Source organism: Pongo abelii, chromosome 7 (genome assembly GCF_028885655.2).
Source record: "Pongo abelii isolate AG06213 chromosome 7, NHGRI_mPonAbe1-v2.0_pri, whole genome shotgun sequence".
Classification (NCBI taxonomy): domain Eukaryota; kingdom Metazoa; phylum Chordata; class Mammalia; order Primates; family Hominidae; genus Pongo; species Pongo abelii.
Genome location: NC_071992.2, coordinates 62,245,136 through 62,265,074, shown reverse-complemented (window position 1 = coordinate 62,265,074; position 19,939 = coordinate 62,245,136). Strand labels below are relative to the sequence as shown.

The 19,939-nt window shown below is 41.4% G+C and overlaps 1 protein-coding gene across 13 annotated transcripts in view; it reads right to left on the bottom strand.

The window, feature by feature from the left end:
• SPIDR (scaffold protein involved in DNA repair) overlaps positions 1–19,939 on the bottom strand; it is a 486,770-nt gene that overhangs the window by 46,114 nt on the left and 420,717 nt on the right. For all 13 annotated transcript variants that reach the window (XM_024251318.3, XM_054561576.2, XM_063726425.1 and 10 more), the window contains one exon: positions 16,914–17,054. In XM_024251318.3, coding sequence (XP_024107086.3) covers positions 16,914–17,054 — 141 coding nt within the window. The remainder of the gene's footprint in view (positions 1–16,913; positions 17,055–19,939) is intronic.

Sequence of the window (19,939 nt, the reverse complement as noted above, 5' to 3'; positions counted from 1 at the left end):
GAGGGGTGGGACACCGGCATTGGAGTGTGCCTCATCAGAGCTCCCACGCCACCCCCAGTCACGGAGGACAACGGGCTGTGGCTTGTGTCACAGTCAGACATCTGGTGTGGACTGTGTTCCACCAATGCCTCCCCTGCAAGGTACCCAGTACCATGAAGCCAGGCTATGCTTCAAGCTGCCAGAATGGATGCAGAATTTGCTTGGGAGCCATGTGAAAGTGAGCTTTAACCCCACTTTCCTACTTTCCAGTTGTATGGCATAGAGTAAAATCTTTATTCCTGATGAGCTTCAAGCTCCTCATCTGTGAAGTGGGTAAAATAATATCCGCTTCTGAGACTTATTTTGAAGATCACACAAAACAGACCTAACTGGCCTGTGATAAATGGTAGCTCTTGACTTTTACACTTCACTGTTTCCCTTGGTACTCAAGTTAATCTCATTTTACCTGAAGGAGACACAGACCCATAGCCTCTGCTGGGAGTGTTCTGGTTAAAAGTAACCCAACCAACCCGGGAGAGCTACGGGTCCAGAAGCCATTTCAAAAACACTTAATGCTTCCTGGGGCCCTGCCTGGGGGTCATGAAAAGAAGTCCAGTTACATACTCTGGCCAGGCAGTCCCACTTTGGGAATGCTATCCGCCCCTGCCTCTAAAAATTGGTACTTCTGCCTATAAAAGGACAAGCCACCTACAACACATAAATTATATACAACCAATGAAGGACTACTACTCAGAATATATAAAGCTCAACATCCCAAAAGAAAAATAAACAAAAGACTTGAACAGCACTTCATCAAAGTGGAAACACAAATGGAAATACACAGCAAAAGGCTCTCAGCCTCAGCAGTAATCAGGAACTGGAATTTAAACCACAGTGAATTCCACTACAGACCTACCAGGTTGAAAAAAATGCAGGCCGGAAAAAAGATAATGAAAAAGACACCTAAGTGTACCAAATAATGGAAAGACAGCAGAGCAGCAGGAGCTCTACTATGCTAACAGGAATGGAGGCTGAACTCTGCTCCTAGAAGACAGTTTAGCATTATTCACTGAAGGTGAGGAACACCCCACCCTCACGATGTGCACACCTGTGCCTTAGGGGATACACAGCAAGGGCTCCTGCCGCTGCCAGCAGTGGCCAGAAATGCCTAGAACAACTGCATGTAGAAAGAGACTGTGGTAAATGCATAAAATGGAATGAAAACGAATAAACAGGAGCTACCTGCAATAGACAGAGGAATCTTACAAGGTTTATTGGTTTAAAACTATGTTGTTTCCATCCTCCTCTGTAAGGGTCCCCCACACCAGGGTCCTTTTGTGTGCAGCTGGGGCCGCGGCATCTCTAGTGAGCAAAAAAAGCAAAGCACGGCCAGGCACGGTGGCTCACGCCTGTAATCCCAGCACTTTGGGAGGCCGAGGCGGGCGGATCACGAGGTCAGGAGATCGAGACCATCCTGGCTAACACGGTGAAACCCCGTCTCTACTGAACGTACAAAAAATTAGCCGGGCATGGTGGCGGGCGCTGGGGAGACTAAGGCAGGAGAATGGTGTGAACCCAGGAGGCGGAGCTTGCAGTGAGCCAAGATCGCACCACTGCACTCCAGCCTGGGCAACAGAGAGAGACTCCATCTCCAAAAAAAAAAAAATAAATAAAACAAAAAAAAAATAAAAAGCAAAACACAAAGAATGCACAAGCATGATGCTGCTTCCATAAAGTTCAAAAACAGGTAAACCTATACGCACGCACACACACACACACACACTTTTTTTTTTGACAGCCAGGTCTCAATCTGTCACCCAGTGATTGTCACCCAGTGGTTCTCCCATCTCAAGCCTCCCAAGTAGCTAGGACTACAAGTGTGCACCACCACACTCGGCTAATTTTTTATTTTTTGTAGAGATAAGGCCTCACTATGTTGCCCAGGCTGGTCTCGAACTCCTGACCTCAAGTGATCCTTCTGTCTTGGCCTCCCGAAGTGCTGGAATTACAGGCGTGAGCCACTGTGCCCAGCCTAAATATATTTTTAAAGATGTATAAAAAGTAGTATAATTGTAAAGAAAAACATGGAAACACTCTCAGAAGTGTGAAGATCTTTAGGATCAGGATGGGGGCAGCAGGTGGCTTCTGGATACCCAGCATGTTTACTGAATTACAGTGGTGGCTTAATGAGTGAGCTTTATTTATTCACTTATTATTTGTTACAGTCTACAATTATGCTCTCTTTCATATGCTTGTTCTATTTCAGAGTAAAGAAGGTTAAAATATAAGCTCAATACATAAAGGAGATACAGACAGAGATATACAAGGAAGTGTGTTGCAGCACTGCTTTGAAGTGGTAAACACCAGAAACAACCTGAATGTCTATCAGGAGAGGGACATCCTGGTGAAATTAAGTGAAAAACGCAAACCGTATCTTTTTGTTTATAGATATGTCTACATTCGTGGAGAAAGATGTGAAAGATTACTTACTGGGGTAACTATCCAGTGGGTAAAAGGTAAAAGAGAGATTATTAAATTGTTGTTATAATTTGTTAATTCTGTTAACAGCAACAACCAACAAAAGCAGTGGCTACATTATTATCACATTTATGGATCATACTGGAAGTCCTAATCTGAGGCCTTTTACAAACGTATGGTCCAGGTTCAATGGCTTCATCACAACCCACTCCGTTGTTGGTGGCTTGAGAAAGAGAAGTAAATTATCTTGCTTTTATTTAACAATAATGAAAACTACTAAAAGTAATGATATTAAAAGTAATGGTAAAAACTGCAATTACTTTTGTACTAACCTTTTTTAAAAGCTAATTATTTTTGTTAATAAGTATCTAAGTAAACTTTGAAAAAAAAAAAGAACCCTAACTAAACCAAAAGCAGGCAGTGTAATTATTTACTATGGATTTAATACTCTTGGTTACTTAAGACAATCCTATTATAGATAGTTTATTGCTGTTGTTAAACAAAAACAGTGGAAAATACCAAGAAACTAAATTAATATCAACATCACTGACAAGAAATAATCAGATTTTTATTTTGAGGGCCAGGGGTTATAACTATAAAACAAATGAGAAATTTATAGAAATGAATTCCCCTAAAACTGGAAGTAATTAAATGTCAGCTGTAGTACCGAAAATCAGACTTTGGAATTTGGTGCACCTATCTTAAGACCCAGCTCACATACAGGGATCCAAATTACTTAATGTCAGTGAACTTCAGGGTCTTATCTAAAAAATAAATACCATGATCTAATTTATTAGCTAGTTTGAAGGTAAAATGAAAAAATAGAGTGACTCTAGTGACACTCAAGCTTTCTTTTCTTTCCACTTTCAGCATCCCATATTAACAGAGAGATTTTCTTGGCAAATTATAAAGATTTAAGTATTTTTTCCAAAATTCAAATCTGTAAGACTTTCCAATTTTGAGAATTCAGCTAATAATAGCATATTTAAAGTAAATATTTGGATTTTTTATTTGAGATTAATACAGGAACATTTCTATTCTGCTTCTGAATCATACTGCTACCCAGTGTCCCCATGATAGCAACTACTGCCGCAAGCTATTAACCCGAGAGGAAGAAAGAAGAACAACTATGGAATATGTGAAATGTTTATATGAGCAATTAATCCACAACAGATGCTTTCAGCCTATGCTGCTGGACTCCTAAGGAGCTGGGTGGGGAGCCACGGTGGCCCAACTCATCCACCTTCCAGAATAAACAACTTCACATAATTTGTTTTGTAAGCTTCCCCTTCCTCTTCCCTTCTCTCCTCCTTGCTTCCTTCCCTCCCTCCCTTTCCTTGTGTATAGACAGGTCTCGAGATGTTGCCTAGGCTGGTCTTGAACTCCTGCACCCAAGTGATCCTCTTGCCTTGGCCTCCCGAAGTGCTGGGATTACAGGTATGAACCATCGTGCCTGCAGTTCTATTAAAGAAAAACAGGGCCAGGTACGGTGGCTCACACCTGTAATCCCAGCACTTTGGGAGGCCGAGATGGGCGAATCATGAGGTCAAGAGATCGAGACCATACTGGCCAACATGGTGAAACCCCGTCTCTACTAAAAATACAAAAATTAGCTGGGCGTGGTGGTGTGCACCTGTAGTCCCAGCTATTCGGGAAGCTGAGGCAGGAGAATCGGTTGAACCTGGGAGGTGGAGGTTGCAGTGAGCAGAGATTAAAAAAAAAAAAAAAGAAAGAAAGAAAAACAAAAACTGAAAGTCTTAAAACCACTGAAAACCACTGATCTCTGCCACTGCACTCCAGCCTGGGCGACAGAGCGAAACTGTCTCAAAAAATAAATAAATAAATAAATAAATAAATAAATAAATAAATAAATGAAACCACTGACCTCCTACTGGTAGATAATTATGATTTCTGTGGTAAGAAGGACAGTGAAGGGTAGGGTGGGGGAAATATTTGTAAGAGAAGAAATGATTAAAAAAAGAATAAAACAAAACCCTGCCCATTTACTGAATTCTAGACTTACTGTGCTGCAAGGTAAATTAACTAGTTAAATTACTAACCTGGAGGGATAAGTGGTATTTGTTTTTATGCTGTCATATCAGCTGATCTTCCATTTGTTTTTTTTGTTTTTTTTTAAGACGGAGTTTCGCTCTTGTTGCCCAGGCTGGAGTGCAATGGCGTGATTGGCTCACTGCAACCTCCGCCTCCAGGGTTCAAGCGATTCTCCTGCCTCAGCCTCCCAAATAGCTGGGATTACGGGCATTTGCCACCACGCCCGGCTATATTTTCAGTAGAGACAGGGTTTCACCATGTTGGCCAGGCTGATCTCGAACCTCTGACCTCAGGTGATCCACCTGCCTCGGCCTCTCAAAGCGCTGGGATTACAGGTGTAATGGGCGCCTGGCCCATTTGGTTTCTTTTATCCCTGTTTTAACTAAATCTCTCTGTACAAATCCCACTGGCTTCATTTCCATTCCTTCCCATTATCGGGTAATTGACAATGCCTAGCAATGTCCAACTGGATGATTTATATTCTTCCTTGGGAAAAACACGGAACATTTTCAAACTGTATCATTTTTCTAAACTACTTCTGATTTCTTTCCTCTACCCATTTTGTTTGTAAAAACAAGACAACAAAGTCTTGGGTCAGTGCTGGCTGGATTTCTACTTTTTCAGTTAAGTAGAAAGAGAAAGTCTGAGGAAGAAGGGAAAAGCAACTTCTTACATGGTGGTTTACATTGCACAAGGTACTTCTATGAATGTGATCTCATTAAATTCTCCTAACAACTTTCGGAAGTAGATTTATCCTTGTTGATAACTAAGGATGGGATTAGTACCAATCAACCAGCAAATTTAAGAACCAATGTATTAACCAAGATATATGGATTCTAAAGCCAGAGCTGTGAATCAGTGCTGAATCACAGCTGTCTCCCCTCAGTGATCAGGATGCTCCTAGAAGTTTTTGTTGTTGTTGTTTTTTTTAACCAGCAAGTCCCCTTGAGTAAGCTTGGCCCTCACAGTCAAATAATTCAGAGCTAACTCAGTTATACTGTGTTCCTTGGTTATGTGGGAGTAGGTAGTGGAGTGAGGGAGGAAGAATAAAGTCACTTTTGAGAACACTTCTAAAAAATTTGTTTTTATAGCCAAGAAAAATTTTTAACAGCTTGTTAGGTTCAGATTTCATCATTTATTAATCAGGTTTTTTTTTTTTTTTTTTTTTTTTTTTGAGACAGTCTTGTTCTGTCACCCAGGCTGGAGTGCAGTGGTGTGATATTGGCTCACTGCAACCTCTGCTTCCTGGGTTCAAGTAATTCTCCCTGCCTCAGCCTACCGAGTAGCTGGGAGTACAGGCACGTGCCTCTATGCCCAGCTCATTTTTTGTATTTTTAGTATAGAAGGGGTTTCATCATGTTACCCAGGATGGTCTCAATCTCCTGACCTCGTGATCCATCTGCCTCAGCCACCCAAAGTGCTGGAATTACAGGTGTGAGCCACTATGCCCGGCCAAATTGGGTTTTCATTGAACACTGTGCTAACCACTATAGAGGATACAAAAATAACACTTGGCCCTGAACAACAGCCTATTTTTGGTCAAAAGATGGTCTGACCAAAGTTGAGTATCTCTAATCTGAAATTCAAAACTTTTTGGGCACTGAAGTGACACTCAAAGGAAATGCTCTTTGGAGTATTTTGGATTTCATATTTTCCCATCAGGGATGCTCAACCAGTAAGTATAATGCACATATTTCAAAATTCATAAAAATCAGAAATTTGAAGCACTCCTAGTCCTAAGTATTTCAGAAAAGGGATGCTCAACTTGTACTGGGAAAATAAGTTTATGGGTGGAGGGTAAGGTCATTTTACTCTGAGTGCTTTCCCACGGGCACTCAGAAACTAGAACCTATGAGTCCCAGCCAAAGGGCTCCTCCCCTGCTGAACAAAGCAGATGAGGGGGATGTTCACCCACTACAACAAAAGTGTTATTAACCTGCTGCTCTCTGGAGTGTAAATGCCTTGAGGGCAGGAGCTATGACTTCACAAGCCCATGCTAAGGTGCTGTTTGCTGAAAGAATAAGTGAAGCCATAGCAACATACAGAAGACTGTAGTCAAAGCAGAACTTTTATCTAATTGACAATAATGTGAGCTTATTTTTGTTGAGTAGTGGTAAGTATAGTCTAAAAGTTTAAACAGTTTTAGCTTCAGTAGTAGAAGGGTAGGTACTCAGGGCAGGAATGCTGGGAATCGTTAATGCTTAGCCTACACAGTTCAAACAGAATCTCTCAGACGGTTTGTGGTTCTCATTCATCCTCCTTCCTGCGATCAAACAGATGGGTGTTCCAAGCCTGATCACAGTCCCTTGTCTTCCCTTTGCATGCTTTAATCACTCTTGATTTTCACTCTCACTGATAGTGAAAGTAGATTACATACAGTAGATATAAAATCAGGTTTCTTATCTTAAGGATAAGAGATCTTCCACTGAAAGACAAAAGTGATGGCTGGTTTAGAGGGGTGCCCATTTTAATAAACAAATCCATGTTCTTATTTCCTCAAAATACCCTTACTGGCCAAGGTTAATAACTGGCATTTCCTTTTTGAGCCCCTATTCCTTATGTTATACCTTTTTGATAAATGTGGAATTATGCCCAGAAGTTCCATTGAGAAACTATTCTTTTCCAACTGAACTTATGAAATATTTGTAGTTATTTTCATAACAGCATAAGCACTTTCTGGACATTCAGTTCATTTTTCTTTCTTAAACTTGAGGTAAAATTAATATAACATAAAATTATACTAAGAAAATAACTAAAGGAAATTAAAACCTCATAAAATTAGTCATTTTAAAGTACGCAATTCAGTGGTATTTAGTACATTCAGAATGTTGTGCACACACTACCTCTATTAAATTGCAGAATATTTCCATATCCCAAAGTAGACCCCAACCCCATTAGCAGTCACTCCCATTTCCTCTCCTCTCAGGCCCTGGCAGCCCATCTGCTGTCTCCATAGATTTCCCTGGTCTGGACATTTCACAATACGGGAGTCACAAGGCATAAGACCTTTTGTGTCTGGTTTTTTTTTTTTTTTTTTTTGGACTTAGCATCATGTTTTTGAGATCCCTCCATGTTGTAGCATGCTCCTTTTAGTTAGTTCACTTTGGACATAATAAAAACCTCTTTTATGGCCCATTTCATGTCTTCTCTTAAAGATGTTTCCTTCCTTTACTTCCAGTCCTATTTCTCTGTTTGCATTGGGGTGATGTTTTAGGACAACGACCACCTTGGTTTAATTGTATCCCTTCGAATTTTATTATTGGTGCTATATCCCATATTCTTCTGGCCTAAGCACATAAATTCCTCCTTTTTTCCCTCCTTAATTAAATCACTGAAGATTCATGACTGTTTAGCTGCTAATTAAAATGAAGAAACTAAAGCTTGGAAGTATAATATTGCTCAGGTTACTGTATTTCTTTTTTTTTTTGGGTTCATAAGAACACTTTATTATCTTCATTGTCACTAGTTATTACTTGAGATATTGCAATCTAACTTTTTCTTCAAAAGACTATGTTTTTCTAAACATATTCAACCCAGCCTAGACCAAATTCATGCATTTTTTTTTGTAAAGTACATGTTCTGCTAATATCTCCAGCAAATTTTTTCTTGAAGTTAATTTATATGTAAATACTTTTACAACATAAATTTCACCCTAATTGACTTTTTTTTGATTCACATATTTTTAATATTTTCTCCATTTTTGTGGCCACTTAATAGCTTGTGCGCTGTCACTCGCTTGTGTTCCTTTTTTTTTTTTTAATACTTTAAGTTTTAGGGTACATATGCACAATGTGCAGGTTAGTTACATACATGTGCCATGCTGGTATGCTGCACCCATTAACTCGTCATTTAGCATTAGGTATATCTCCTAAAACTATCCCTCCCCCCACCACACAACAGTCCCCAGAGTGTGATGTTCCCCTTCCTGTGTCCATGTGTTCTCATTGTTCAATTCCCATCTATGAGTGAGAACATGCGGTGTTTGGTTTTTTGTCCTTGAGATAGTTTACTGAGAATGATGATTTCCAATTTCATCCATGTCCCTACAAAGGACATGAACTCATCATTTTTTATGGCTGCATAGTATTCCATGGTGTATGTATGCCACATTTTCTTAATCCAGTCTATCATTGTTGGACATTTGGGTTGGTTCCAAGTCTCTGCTATTGTGAATAGTGCCGCAATAAACATACGTGCGCATGTATCTTTATAACAGCATGATTTATAGTCCTTTGGGTATATAGCCAGTAATGGGATGGCTGGGTCAAATGGTATCTCTAGTTCTAGATCCCTGAGGAATCGCCACACTGACTTCCACAATGGTTGAACTAGTTTACAGTCCCACCAACAGTGTAAAAGTGTTCCTATTTCTCCACATCCTCTCCAGCACCTGTTGTTTCCTGACTTTTTAATGACTGCCATTCTAACTGGTGTGAGATGGTATCTCATTGTGGTTTTGATTTGCATTTACTGTATTTCTATACACTCCTTTATTATTCTAATGAGAAAATAAGTCTTTGTAAATTAAAGATTCAACTTTTCAACTTCTGATTTTCTTCATTGTTCTTATACAAAATACACATTATCAAAATTATTTTAAGCAGATTATTAAGATAAAGACTCCTTGTATAAGAATCAATTACTGTGTTCAAAGTAAAGCAACCAAATATATAAGGAAGTGAAGAAACAGTTGAAGCCTTAGAGAGTTATAAATTCTAATAATGATTTGTGTGACTTGGAACTAAGACCTTAGATTTAAAAAATATATTTCCTTTAAAATAAGTCAAGATCTCTATTAATCTTTGATTAGACTCACTAGTAAAAATAACTGTCAGTTTATAGTAACAATAAAGACACTCAGAAATAAAGCGATTAAACAAAAATCAGGAAAACAGACTTCATCTTCCTAAAATGTAATCAATCCAAAGAAAATGTTTTGTAGAGCTTACTGTACCTTCTAAAACGCTCTATGTTAAAAAAAAAAAAACTGCAATCCGGATGCTTAGAATGCATTATTTTAGCAGAAGACCTTACAAAGAGATACTTCACAATAGTTAAATATTGGCCAAAAAAAACCCAGTCTTAAAGGAAAATAAAATTAAATTTTGACTTAAAATACTAGTGGGAGGTAACATTTGGCAGAAAGAAAAAAAACTATAGGGAAAACACAAAACATACTTCTAAACTGATGAAGGGCTGAAGCAACAGCATGCTCAGGTAGAAGGTGTCTACTGCTGCTGCTCTGAGCAGTCCTGGTCTCAAGATTCGCATTCTCTCTCTCTCTCTCTTTTTTTTTGAGATGGAGTCTTGCTCTTTCGCCCAGGCTGGAGCGCAATGGCGTGATCTTGGCTCACTGCAACCTCCGCCTCCCGGTTCAAGTGATTCGCCTACCTCAGCCTCCCGAGTAGCTGGGATTAGAGGTGCATGCCACTATGTGGCACGCCTGCCTGGCTAGAAACTCCTGACCTCAGGTGATCTGCCTCTAGGCCTCCCAAAGTGCTGGGATTACAGGTGTGAGCCATTGAGCCCGGCCCAGCACTCTCTCTTAAGTGATAGTTTATTCTCCTTTCAGAAACTTCGGTGAAGTCACCAGGAACAATTTTATTTTTCAAAATCATGAAATAATTTTTCCAAATGTCCTTTGAAGGAGGGTTTCTAAGCATAGCAATTAAGAAAGAGATTCTGGACCTCAAACCCCAAGGGAAGTGTGTGGCTTTTTAAAAGGGTGGCCTTTTTGAAGAAGGAAAATCAAAGGAAGTAAATTACTATTGAAGTTTCTTACCCACGGAGAGCTCTTACCACTACATATTTCCTGTTAAAGGAGCCTCTGAAATGATTCTCCAATAAATAACCCAGCCCAGTAAACTTGTGTGGAATGATTCCTAAGGGTTCCCTCTCCAGCACTTTGGTGTACCCCCGTCTCACTCAGCTGGATGGAACGTGATGGGCTCTGCAGCAGACTGAAGGCCCCAGCATCCTGCCCAGTCACAGCTGGGCTGGCTGGTGGACCCTGGGCCAGTCACCCCACCTCCGTCTCAGGCCCTCTTCTGTAAGACTGGGTGGACGCTGAGCTTCCTCCTCTGTAATTGACTTTTGTGAAGACTAAGAGGAAAAGGGAAAGCACAATGCATACAACTTTTTTTCCTGTGAAAAATTCATAATGAACACTCACACTCTTGCCATCTGTGATAAAGTGCTTTCACCACATGCCCATGTTCACTTTCCCTTAAATTAGTGAGGACACTGAGGGTCTGTGTCCAGAGGCACATGGCTAGTGTGGTTGTCACCTGCACCGCACACAGACTCTGGCACCAAATGGGTCGCCACCCTTACTGCTAAAATTGAGCTCCAATAATTATGAAGTATAAAAACACACATTTAAATCTTGCTGACAAAAGTTCTAAGATTAACCCAAGAAAACACCTAATGTGCATCCCACAAATACAAATTATTTGCTTATCATGTGTCAGAAATTCTGCTATCTACAGAAAATATAATGGTAAATAAGAAACAGCACCTGCCCTGAGGGAGCCTACCAACCAGCAGGCAAGTGTGGAATATGGTGGCTGGGCATGCAATTGACACACCTTCACTGACTGTCTACGTGCAGACACCCTAGAAGCAACAGTTGTAACGACGATGAAGCCATCATAGGTCCATTAGACTTGGAGCCCAGTGGCGCAGCACATGGCACAGGCCAGCACTGGAGGGGATGGAGGCAGGCGGGCACATGGCACAGGCCAGCACTGGAGGGGGTGAGGGAAGGCGGGCACCTGGCACAGGCTAGCACTGGAGGGGATGGGGGAAGTGGGCACCTGGTACAGGCCAGCACTGAAAGGGGTGGGGGGAGGTAGGCACCTGACACAGGCCAGCACTGGCGCGGATGGGGGCAGGTGGGCACCTGGCACAGGCCAGCACTGGAGGGGATGGGGGAAGGTGGGGACCTGGCACAGGCCAGCACTGGAGGGGATGGGGAAGGCAGGCACGTGACACAGGCCAGCACTGGAGAGCAGCCCTTGTATGACGCATCTATGATGCACTGGAGGGCTCCTCATATGAATGTCATGATGTTCTCATATTATTCATCAAAAAAGGGGCACACTCAAACCTATACCAGTGACATTGCTCACTGACATTAAAACATGTGTCTGTGTTGGGCCACAGGCTAGCAGACATCCCACACAGCCCTAGGCACAGGCACCAGAGTGAGCTGCAAGGTTACCTCCATGGTGCTGGTGGAGAGAAGAGGGCATCCTGGTGGTGGTTGCAGCAGGAGGCAAGGGAGGCAGTGCTGGGCCCTTAATGAGGGTGCAGCATGAGACTGGCCTGTGAGGGAAAAGGGGGTTAAATAAAGCCCAGGAAACTAGTGCAGAGGCTAGCAGGGCAGTGGGCTGGGAATCCCACTGGGGGCTACAAAGGAACTTTCTATTCTGACTCAGATTGGTTATTTTCTGAGCATGTTGACTGAGCTTGGCTTCTGATATAAAGCTTATCACCACTTAATCTGCTGCCATAAAAATCAAAGTTGGTGTTTAGACAATAGCTTCTCAATTGGCTCATTCTCTGAAATGCACTTCCTCCCCTCACCTTTTCATGGAAGCTGACCAGGGCAGTGGTCCTCGCCTTGTCCTCACTCCCCAGGGGATGAAATGGCTGTGTGGGCCTGGGAGCTTGTTCTCCCTTCCATTTTAGCCCTTAGCCCATGTCTTTCCTGTTCTCTCCAGAGCTCCTACATCTTACCCCACCCTCTGCACCCTCTCCAAAGTGGGTGCTCTGAGCCTCCGCTCTCTGTGGGTGCTTGCTAGGTGGTGCTGCATCACCAGCTATCCTTCTGAGTCTCCCCTTGGCTCCCACGCTGCTCTGAGTGTGGAAGAAGTGAGCTGTTTTGTGCTCCTGGCATGTGCCACAGCTCCTGAGAGCTCCCTATGTACCACTTCTCTGTTCTCCTTCCTTCAACTGTGGGAAAAGTTTCCAGCCTTGTGGCCCTATCCCAATCTCTCCCTCAATTTCCCATCTATTGTAGGTATAGGAGTAAAGACAGTCTTACTCCATTTTTGTGTTTATGACCTCTTTTCTTCACTCAAAAACTCATATTGACCCTCATTTCTCTGGAACCAATGCAAAATCCCTAATAATAGGATTTAGGCTTTATCTAGCAGACTTTATACCTCAGTATATTCTGTTTTGAGATAAATCCCCCAAATCTGGCACACAGCTCAATGCCATGGCAACTAGCTGGGAGCATAGCACAAAGAGGGACTAAATAATATTTACAGAATAAGTGAGTGAATTAACTTTTTCTTTTTTTTTTTGAGGTGGAGGTCTCACTATGTTGCCCTGGCTGGTCTCGAACTCCTGAGCTCAAGCGATCTACCCATCTTGGCCTTCCAAAGTGCTAGGTTACAGGCAAGAGCCACCGCACCCAGTCATAATCTCTCTTGAATAAACCCTCTTACTTCCCCTTTTGCATCTCTCTCTCTCTAAATCCTACATTTATTTCCACAGATAACATCTCACCAATTTAGAGACACTTTTCTTTCTGCTAGATCAAGATGTTTAAAGCATTTGTTCTCACTTCTTTCATGAAACCTTCTGAGATCAGTCAGCTAAGATCTAGTTAACTGAATCATCAACTAATACTTCTGCCTGTCCTGTTTTGGGTTGAAAGGCACACAATTCAAGGTCAAAGACCATGTCAGTTGCTTCCTTTGTCATTCTCAACACTCAGACAGCACCCTCTGTAGACACTGAGTATTGACAAAATGCTCTTCAGTAAGAGCTTCTCCAGTACATTACTGTAAAAGGGCCCTTCAAGAGGCCTACAGAAAATAGTACCTATAAATTAATAATACATTTTGGACTCTGTGGTTATTTTAACAAGTTGGGAAATAAATACCAGATTTTTGAACTGAAAGAGGTCTCCTTTCCCCACTCCCCCCAAAAGAATTTGTTAGCTATAGTTTCTATACCTATGATAGGTTAACATATTTCAGGGAATTTCTTTTCTTTTTCTCAGTATTGCCCTGGCAAATACAAATAAAGGCATATAATAAACAGCAACAAAAAATGAAGTCCACACCCAGAATTATGACACCAAAGCCACGTGACTTCTCAGCTTGCTTGGCCTACTAAAGTGCCGCACAGGCCACTTGGGAGGACAGAGGTCGGTGGTCGGGGGCGGGTTGGGGGGTGGCCCTTAGCAGAGAGTCACTGAGGAATAGCAGGAGTGCCCTGGAGAGGAAGGAAGCACAGGCCATGCTGCATGTTCTGCGGTGAGCATACATCAGACTGGCACTGTTGTGAAAACTGTACAGTTTTTAAACTGAAGCTCAGGCTGTTTTTCTGACTCTTCTTCCTCTGACCAGTAGACATAGACACTCAAATCCAAAAAATTAGTCTGTCAGAGAAACAAGAGCTATGCTGCTGTTTTTCTGCGAGCCTCTGGACCAAAGCAGGTGGCTGGAGCGGTGCTCCCTGCATAGGCATCTGGCAGCATGTGTGCCTGCCTGGTGGCTCTGTGGTCACGAGTCCCCTGCAACACAGTCATTCAACAGCGGGTAGGGCTGAGTGATATTTCATCACCAGAACTGTGGATCAGATGAAATTTAGATCTGGTAGGCCAGATCTAAGAGGCTCTGTGACTTAGCCCAAACATATAACTATCTTCCAATTGGGAAAAGGTTATTTTCTGTATTCGATACTGAAATTATAAAATTAATCATTTTAGCTTGAATTTGGGGAAGTATATTTTGTTAAGGTTTATGAGAAGTGTATTTTGTTAAAGTTTACGAGAGTTGCTATGAAACACAATAATTTGGGGAAAAAAAAAGAGAGACAATGTTGTGTTTACTGGGCCATGGATGGATGATGTCACTAATAAGCAATTATAACATCCCGCATTCCAAAACTATTTAATAATTTGTTTTGAAGAAATATAACTTCCAAAAGAACAAGAACACAATCTAAACATTTATTTGGATGTTTTGCATGGCAAAATATAATTAAATATATAAAATAATCTCAACCTAAAAAAGCATCAAATATTAGTCACCAACTTTAACAAGGAAGGAGGTTCAAAAGTTTATCAGTAAATGAATTTGTTGGAATACTCAATGCACTTCCCATGGCAAAAACATTTCCCGTGTAAATGTTACAGACAGTTAGGCTTCTAGTGCCAACCACAATAACTAGATTAAATGTTAGGTACACGTATGGCTATAAAGAAGAATGGTGAAAGAACAGGACCTTTAGAGAGACAAAGATTCCCAGGTCCTGTCTGGCTGTGTCCTTCCCCAGCAGTATTTCTGTAAGATGCTACGTCCTGCAGTCTCCAGCCAGAACAGCTGCCTCTGGCCTGGAGCACAGCTGGAACATCCTGTGGTGGGAGCCCCCTCGTGTCCTTGCCAGGCTCAGGTGGGTGGCAGCCGAGTGAAAGAGCCCTCCCCTCTAAACGGCCCTGATGGTTACCATAACTACACTTAGTCTTCAGATGCTGTGAGTCTGAAATGTTTACAATGAATATTCTTTTCTTTTTGAGACAGAGTGTCGCTCTGTCACCCAGGCTGGAGTGCAGTGGTGCAATCTCAGCTCACTGCAACCTCTGCCTCTAGGGTTCAAGCAATTCTCATGTCTCAGCCTAAGTAGCTGGGACTACAAGCATGTGCCACCATGCCCAGCTATTTTTTATTTTTTATTTTTAGTAGAGATAGGGTTTTGCCATGTTGGCTAGGCTGGTCTCAAACTCCTGGCCTCAAGTGATCAGCCTGCCTTGGCTTCCCAAAGTGTTAGCAGCCACCACGCCTGGCCTACAATGAATATTCTAATGAGGACTAAAATGAGGTTCAGTCTTAGTAAGAGTAAGACTCATGTGACCCAACCAAGCTTTTCTCATATCTAGACATGCTTTCCAAATATCTGGATGAATTGCATTCCCCAAATACATAATGCAATTAAATTATAATACAGCTGCCTGTTTACAAACAAGAGGAAGTATTTATTATAAAACATAGCTAGCCAGGCATGGTAGCTCACGCCTGTAATCCAAGCACTTTGGGAGGCTGAGGTGGGTAGATCACCTGAGGTCAGGAGTTTGAGACCAGCCTGACCAACATGGTGAAACCCTGTCTCTACTAAATACAAAAAATTAGCTGGGCGTAGTGGCGCATGCCTGTAATCCCAGCTACTTGGGAGGCTGAGGCAGGCGAATCGCTTGAATCTGGGAGGCAGAGTTACAGTGAGCCAAGATGGCACCATTGTACTCCAGCCTGGGTAACAAGAGCCAAACTCTGTCTCAAAAACAAAACAAAACAAGACAAAACAAAAAACAAAAAAAAAACAAAAACCAAACCAAAACAAAACAAAACATAGCTATACAGATCAATAAAAATGTGCTCTTATCTACTCAGGGCTTACAAGGGATATGTCTCCCAGGAAAACAAGCTCTTGGGCAGAGCTGTCACTCAGCAGTACGGTGCCACAGGAAAGAGAGACAGAACTCAAAGTCAAGGCCTGTGGGAGAGCTAAATGCCTACTGAGCTCAGTCAAGGAAATGCTCACTAAACATTCACCATTTAGATAGAATGGCCACAGCCAGAGTGGTCATGATGCAAACTACTGGAGGATACTACCAATAAATGTTCCAAAAGCAGAATATCATACACTCAGAACTGGACTTTTCCTCCTTCCGATACTGTTATAGCTCAGATGTTACTATAATTTAATATAAACATCAACAAGAGAGCTAAAATAACACACCATTTAAAGAAAGAGATGTAACAAGAAGATTGAGAAAACCCCCAATTCACTATATAACTGGATAGTTCCATTAAAAATGTTTCTTTTTTTTCCCCCCTAATTCATAGATTAGAATGATTACTGGAGATGTAACAGGCACAGATAGGCCAGATCTTTGTAACACTCCACCTCTGCCTATCAAAAACAACATTTTAGGGCGAGGTGCCATGAAACCTGGCAGAGGACAATGCTTGCTTACTTTGGAAAGTGCAAAGACATGACAACTTAAGAATTTTGCTTAAAGCTCACAAAATGTCTTTTCACTAAATTAGATTTTCATTTATACAACCTACCACCCAAAGATGCTTTATTGTTATAATGAAGAGAACACAAAAGACAGATCTTCATAATTAAAACACATATATAACATTTTAATCTTCTTTTAATAAAATTATGAATCATGAAATCTGCCTAATTCTTTCATTGTCAATGACAATTCTTCCCCTAAAGATACTTTATAGATTCCACTCAACTCCTGGCCTTGTTTTACGGGCAAACTCTAGGATCCTGGTTTATTGCCTTTTAATTTTAAAAATAAAATTAGAGACAAAAGACTAATAAAAAGAACCAACAATTGTAGCAAATTGGATGCCATTCCTGCACTTTCTCACCTTCCTCTGGTGACTTTCTGTAGAACCTTCATTCCCACCAGGCTGCAAGACCTCCCTTCCAACTGTCTTGCCTTCGACATGGGGAACTCCAAGTGCACTTCACCGAACATTCCACAGGCATCTTGTACCAGAAGGCAGGCTCTGTAAAAAACCATTCACATTTGTTCTTTGAGGAGGCAGTTTGGATTAATACAGAGATCAAGATTTCCCTCTTCTTCATTAGAAAGCCACTATATATTGCTGTGACTGGTCAATATAATTTAAAGAAATTAAAGAAAAACCAAGGGGGGGGGGGGGAAGAAATCCACTGTAGTCATCTTCCTAAATGGGTGAGTCAGGATAAAAAAAACGTTGAATTCAAGACATCCTTTCTGTATGTGTGCATGCAGGTGTTTGAACCACCATCCACAGGCATGAATCTAAAACCTAAGCCAAATATGGCTGAAAAGTACATCAAGATGACCATTCTCTTAAACCAAATATATTACCTAGAAACAGAGTGTCCTTTTCCCATTTTTACGCTGTTTCCCGTGAAAGAAATATTTGTTTTGTGTGGATGCTCAATACTGAGAAAAGCTGCAGGATAACATTATGATGAGAACAACAATAAGAGGCATTCTCTGAGACAGTACACATTTAGACACGCATATCCCAGCAGGATAAAACCTGGTGTCCCAGCTTGCAGCAACACAGCCATGATGGACAGCTAGCGACATGATGGAATTTCCCCCCAGTTTTTAAGTTTAGATGATGTTACTCATGAGAGCCTATTTATGACTGAATTTCCAATCCTCTCATTTTGTAACTGAAGTAAATGAAGTTTATTTATCACAAAATGACATATTCTCAGAAAACATTTCACGGAGCCTGAAGAAATTATAGTCAGTAAATAACATCACAAAATGGACATAAAAACTATTCTTAAGATAAGAATATGAAAAAAACACATGCTGGAAGAGAACAGATGAAGCCAGGAGCCTTAAGTGCTGCCTTGGCAAAAGGGTCAAGAACTGTAGACTCCTTAATGAAGTCTTCCAGGCCCATAGGGCCAGCTGGTTTGCAAGAGAAGCAAAAATATATCCTGTCTGAAAAAAAGCACTTTTACTTGGATTGCTAGTTCACCATGGAATAAGACCAAACAAAGATGTGCTCAAATAAAAATCAAACACAAAGAAACAAACCATAACGTGGGAATAGTCAAAAGAAATAACACCAGACCTGCTGGGGACTTGAGATATTAGAATTAATGAATAGAAAATATAGAATAACTGTTTTAAAGAGGTAAAAAGTCCCCAAAATATGAATAGGAGACAAGAAACTACATACAATGACTTGATAGATTTGAAGAAGGATGAAATCACATTTTCAAAAAGGAAAGCTACATTTATTCAAATAAAAATATTCATTGAGTAGTTATAACAAATGGCTATATGCATCTGAAAAGTGTATATATGAGATCTGAGGTATAAATCTGAATAAATTACTCAGAATATAGCTTGAGAAGTGAGAGGAAAAAAACATGAGAGAAGGTGCAGAAATACAGAGGAGAGTGAGAAGGTCTAACATGTCTAATAGGAATTTCAGTAAAACAAGACAGAGGAGGGGAAGCAATAATATGTAGTTACAGTGATTGAGAATTCTTCCCAACTGATTTAAGATACAGGAAGAAAAACAAATACCAAGTGGGGCTGGCCATAGTGGCTCACACCTGTAATCCCAGCACTTTGGTAGGCCGAGGTGGGAGGATTACTTGAACTGAGGGGTTCAAGACCAGCCTGGACAATGTATTGAGATCTTGTCTCTAGGAAAAATTAAAAAAAAGTTAGCTGGGTGTGATGGCGCACGCCCATAGTCCCAACTACTTCAGGGGCTGAGGTGGGAGGATCACTTCAGCCCAGGAGGTTGAGGCTTAAGTGAGCTGTGATCATGTCACTGCACTCCAGCCTGGGCAACAGAGCAAGACCCTGTCTCAAAACAAAAACAAAGGGGGGAAAAAGACCAAACAAATACCAAGCAGGACAACTAAATGGAAATTCAACTAATATACTCACTGTAATGAAACTAGAGAATACCAAAGACTATGAGCTGTTAAAAGCAAGAAGCACACAAATAAGATTTTAAAAGCACACACAATGAGAAGATTTAGAAGACAGTACATCTGCAAAGGAACACAAATTTGACTTAAATCAACCTTCTAAAGAGCAATGAACGAAGCCAGAAGACATGGAATATTTTCAGAATTCTGAAAGCCATCTCAGAACTGTATCAGCAAAACTCCTTTCAAGAATGATGGTAAAATAAGGACATTTTAATTTTTTTATTTTTATTTATTTATTTATTTTGAGATAGAGTCTTGTTCTGCTGCCCAGGCTGGGGTGCAGTGGAGCGATCTCAGCTCACCGCAACCTCCATCTCCCGTGTTCAAGTGATTCTCTTGCCTCAGCCTCCTCAGTAGCTGTGATTACAGGAGCCCACTGCCACACCTGGCTAATTTTTGTATTTTTAGTAGAGATGGGGTTTCTCCATGTTGGGCAGGCTGGTCTCGAATTCCTGGCCTCAAGTGATCTGCCTGCCTCGGCCTCCCAAAGTGTTGGGACTACAGGAGTGAGCCACCCCGCCTGGCCTGGGACATTTTTAGACAAAGAAAAACTAGGAGCATTTTCTACCTACAGAACCTGACGTATTTACTAATTTACTAATTACTAAAATTATTTCTAGACCAGGTGCAGTGGTTGACACCTGTAATCCCAGCACTTTGGGAGGCTGAGGCGAGAGGATCACTTGAGCCTAGGAGTTCGAGATCAGCCTGGGCAACAAAGTGAGACCCTGTCTCTACAATAAATAAAAAAATTAACTGGGTATGGTGGCGCACGGTTGTGGTCTCAGCTACTCAGAAGGCTGAGGCGGGAGGATCCCTTGAGCCCAAGAGTTTGAGGGTTGCAGTGAGCTACGACTGTGCCACTGCACTCCAGCCTGGGTGGCAGAGTGAGACCCTGTCTCAAAAAACAAATAAAATAATTTGTAAA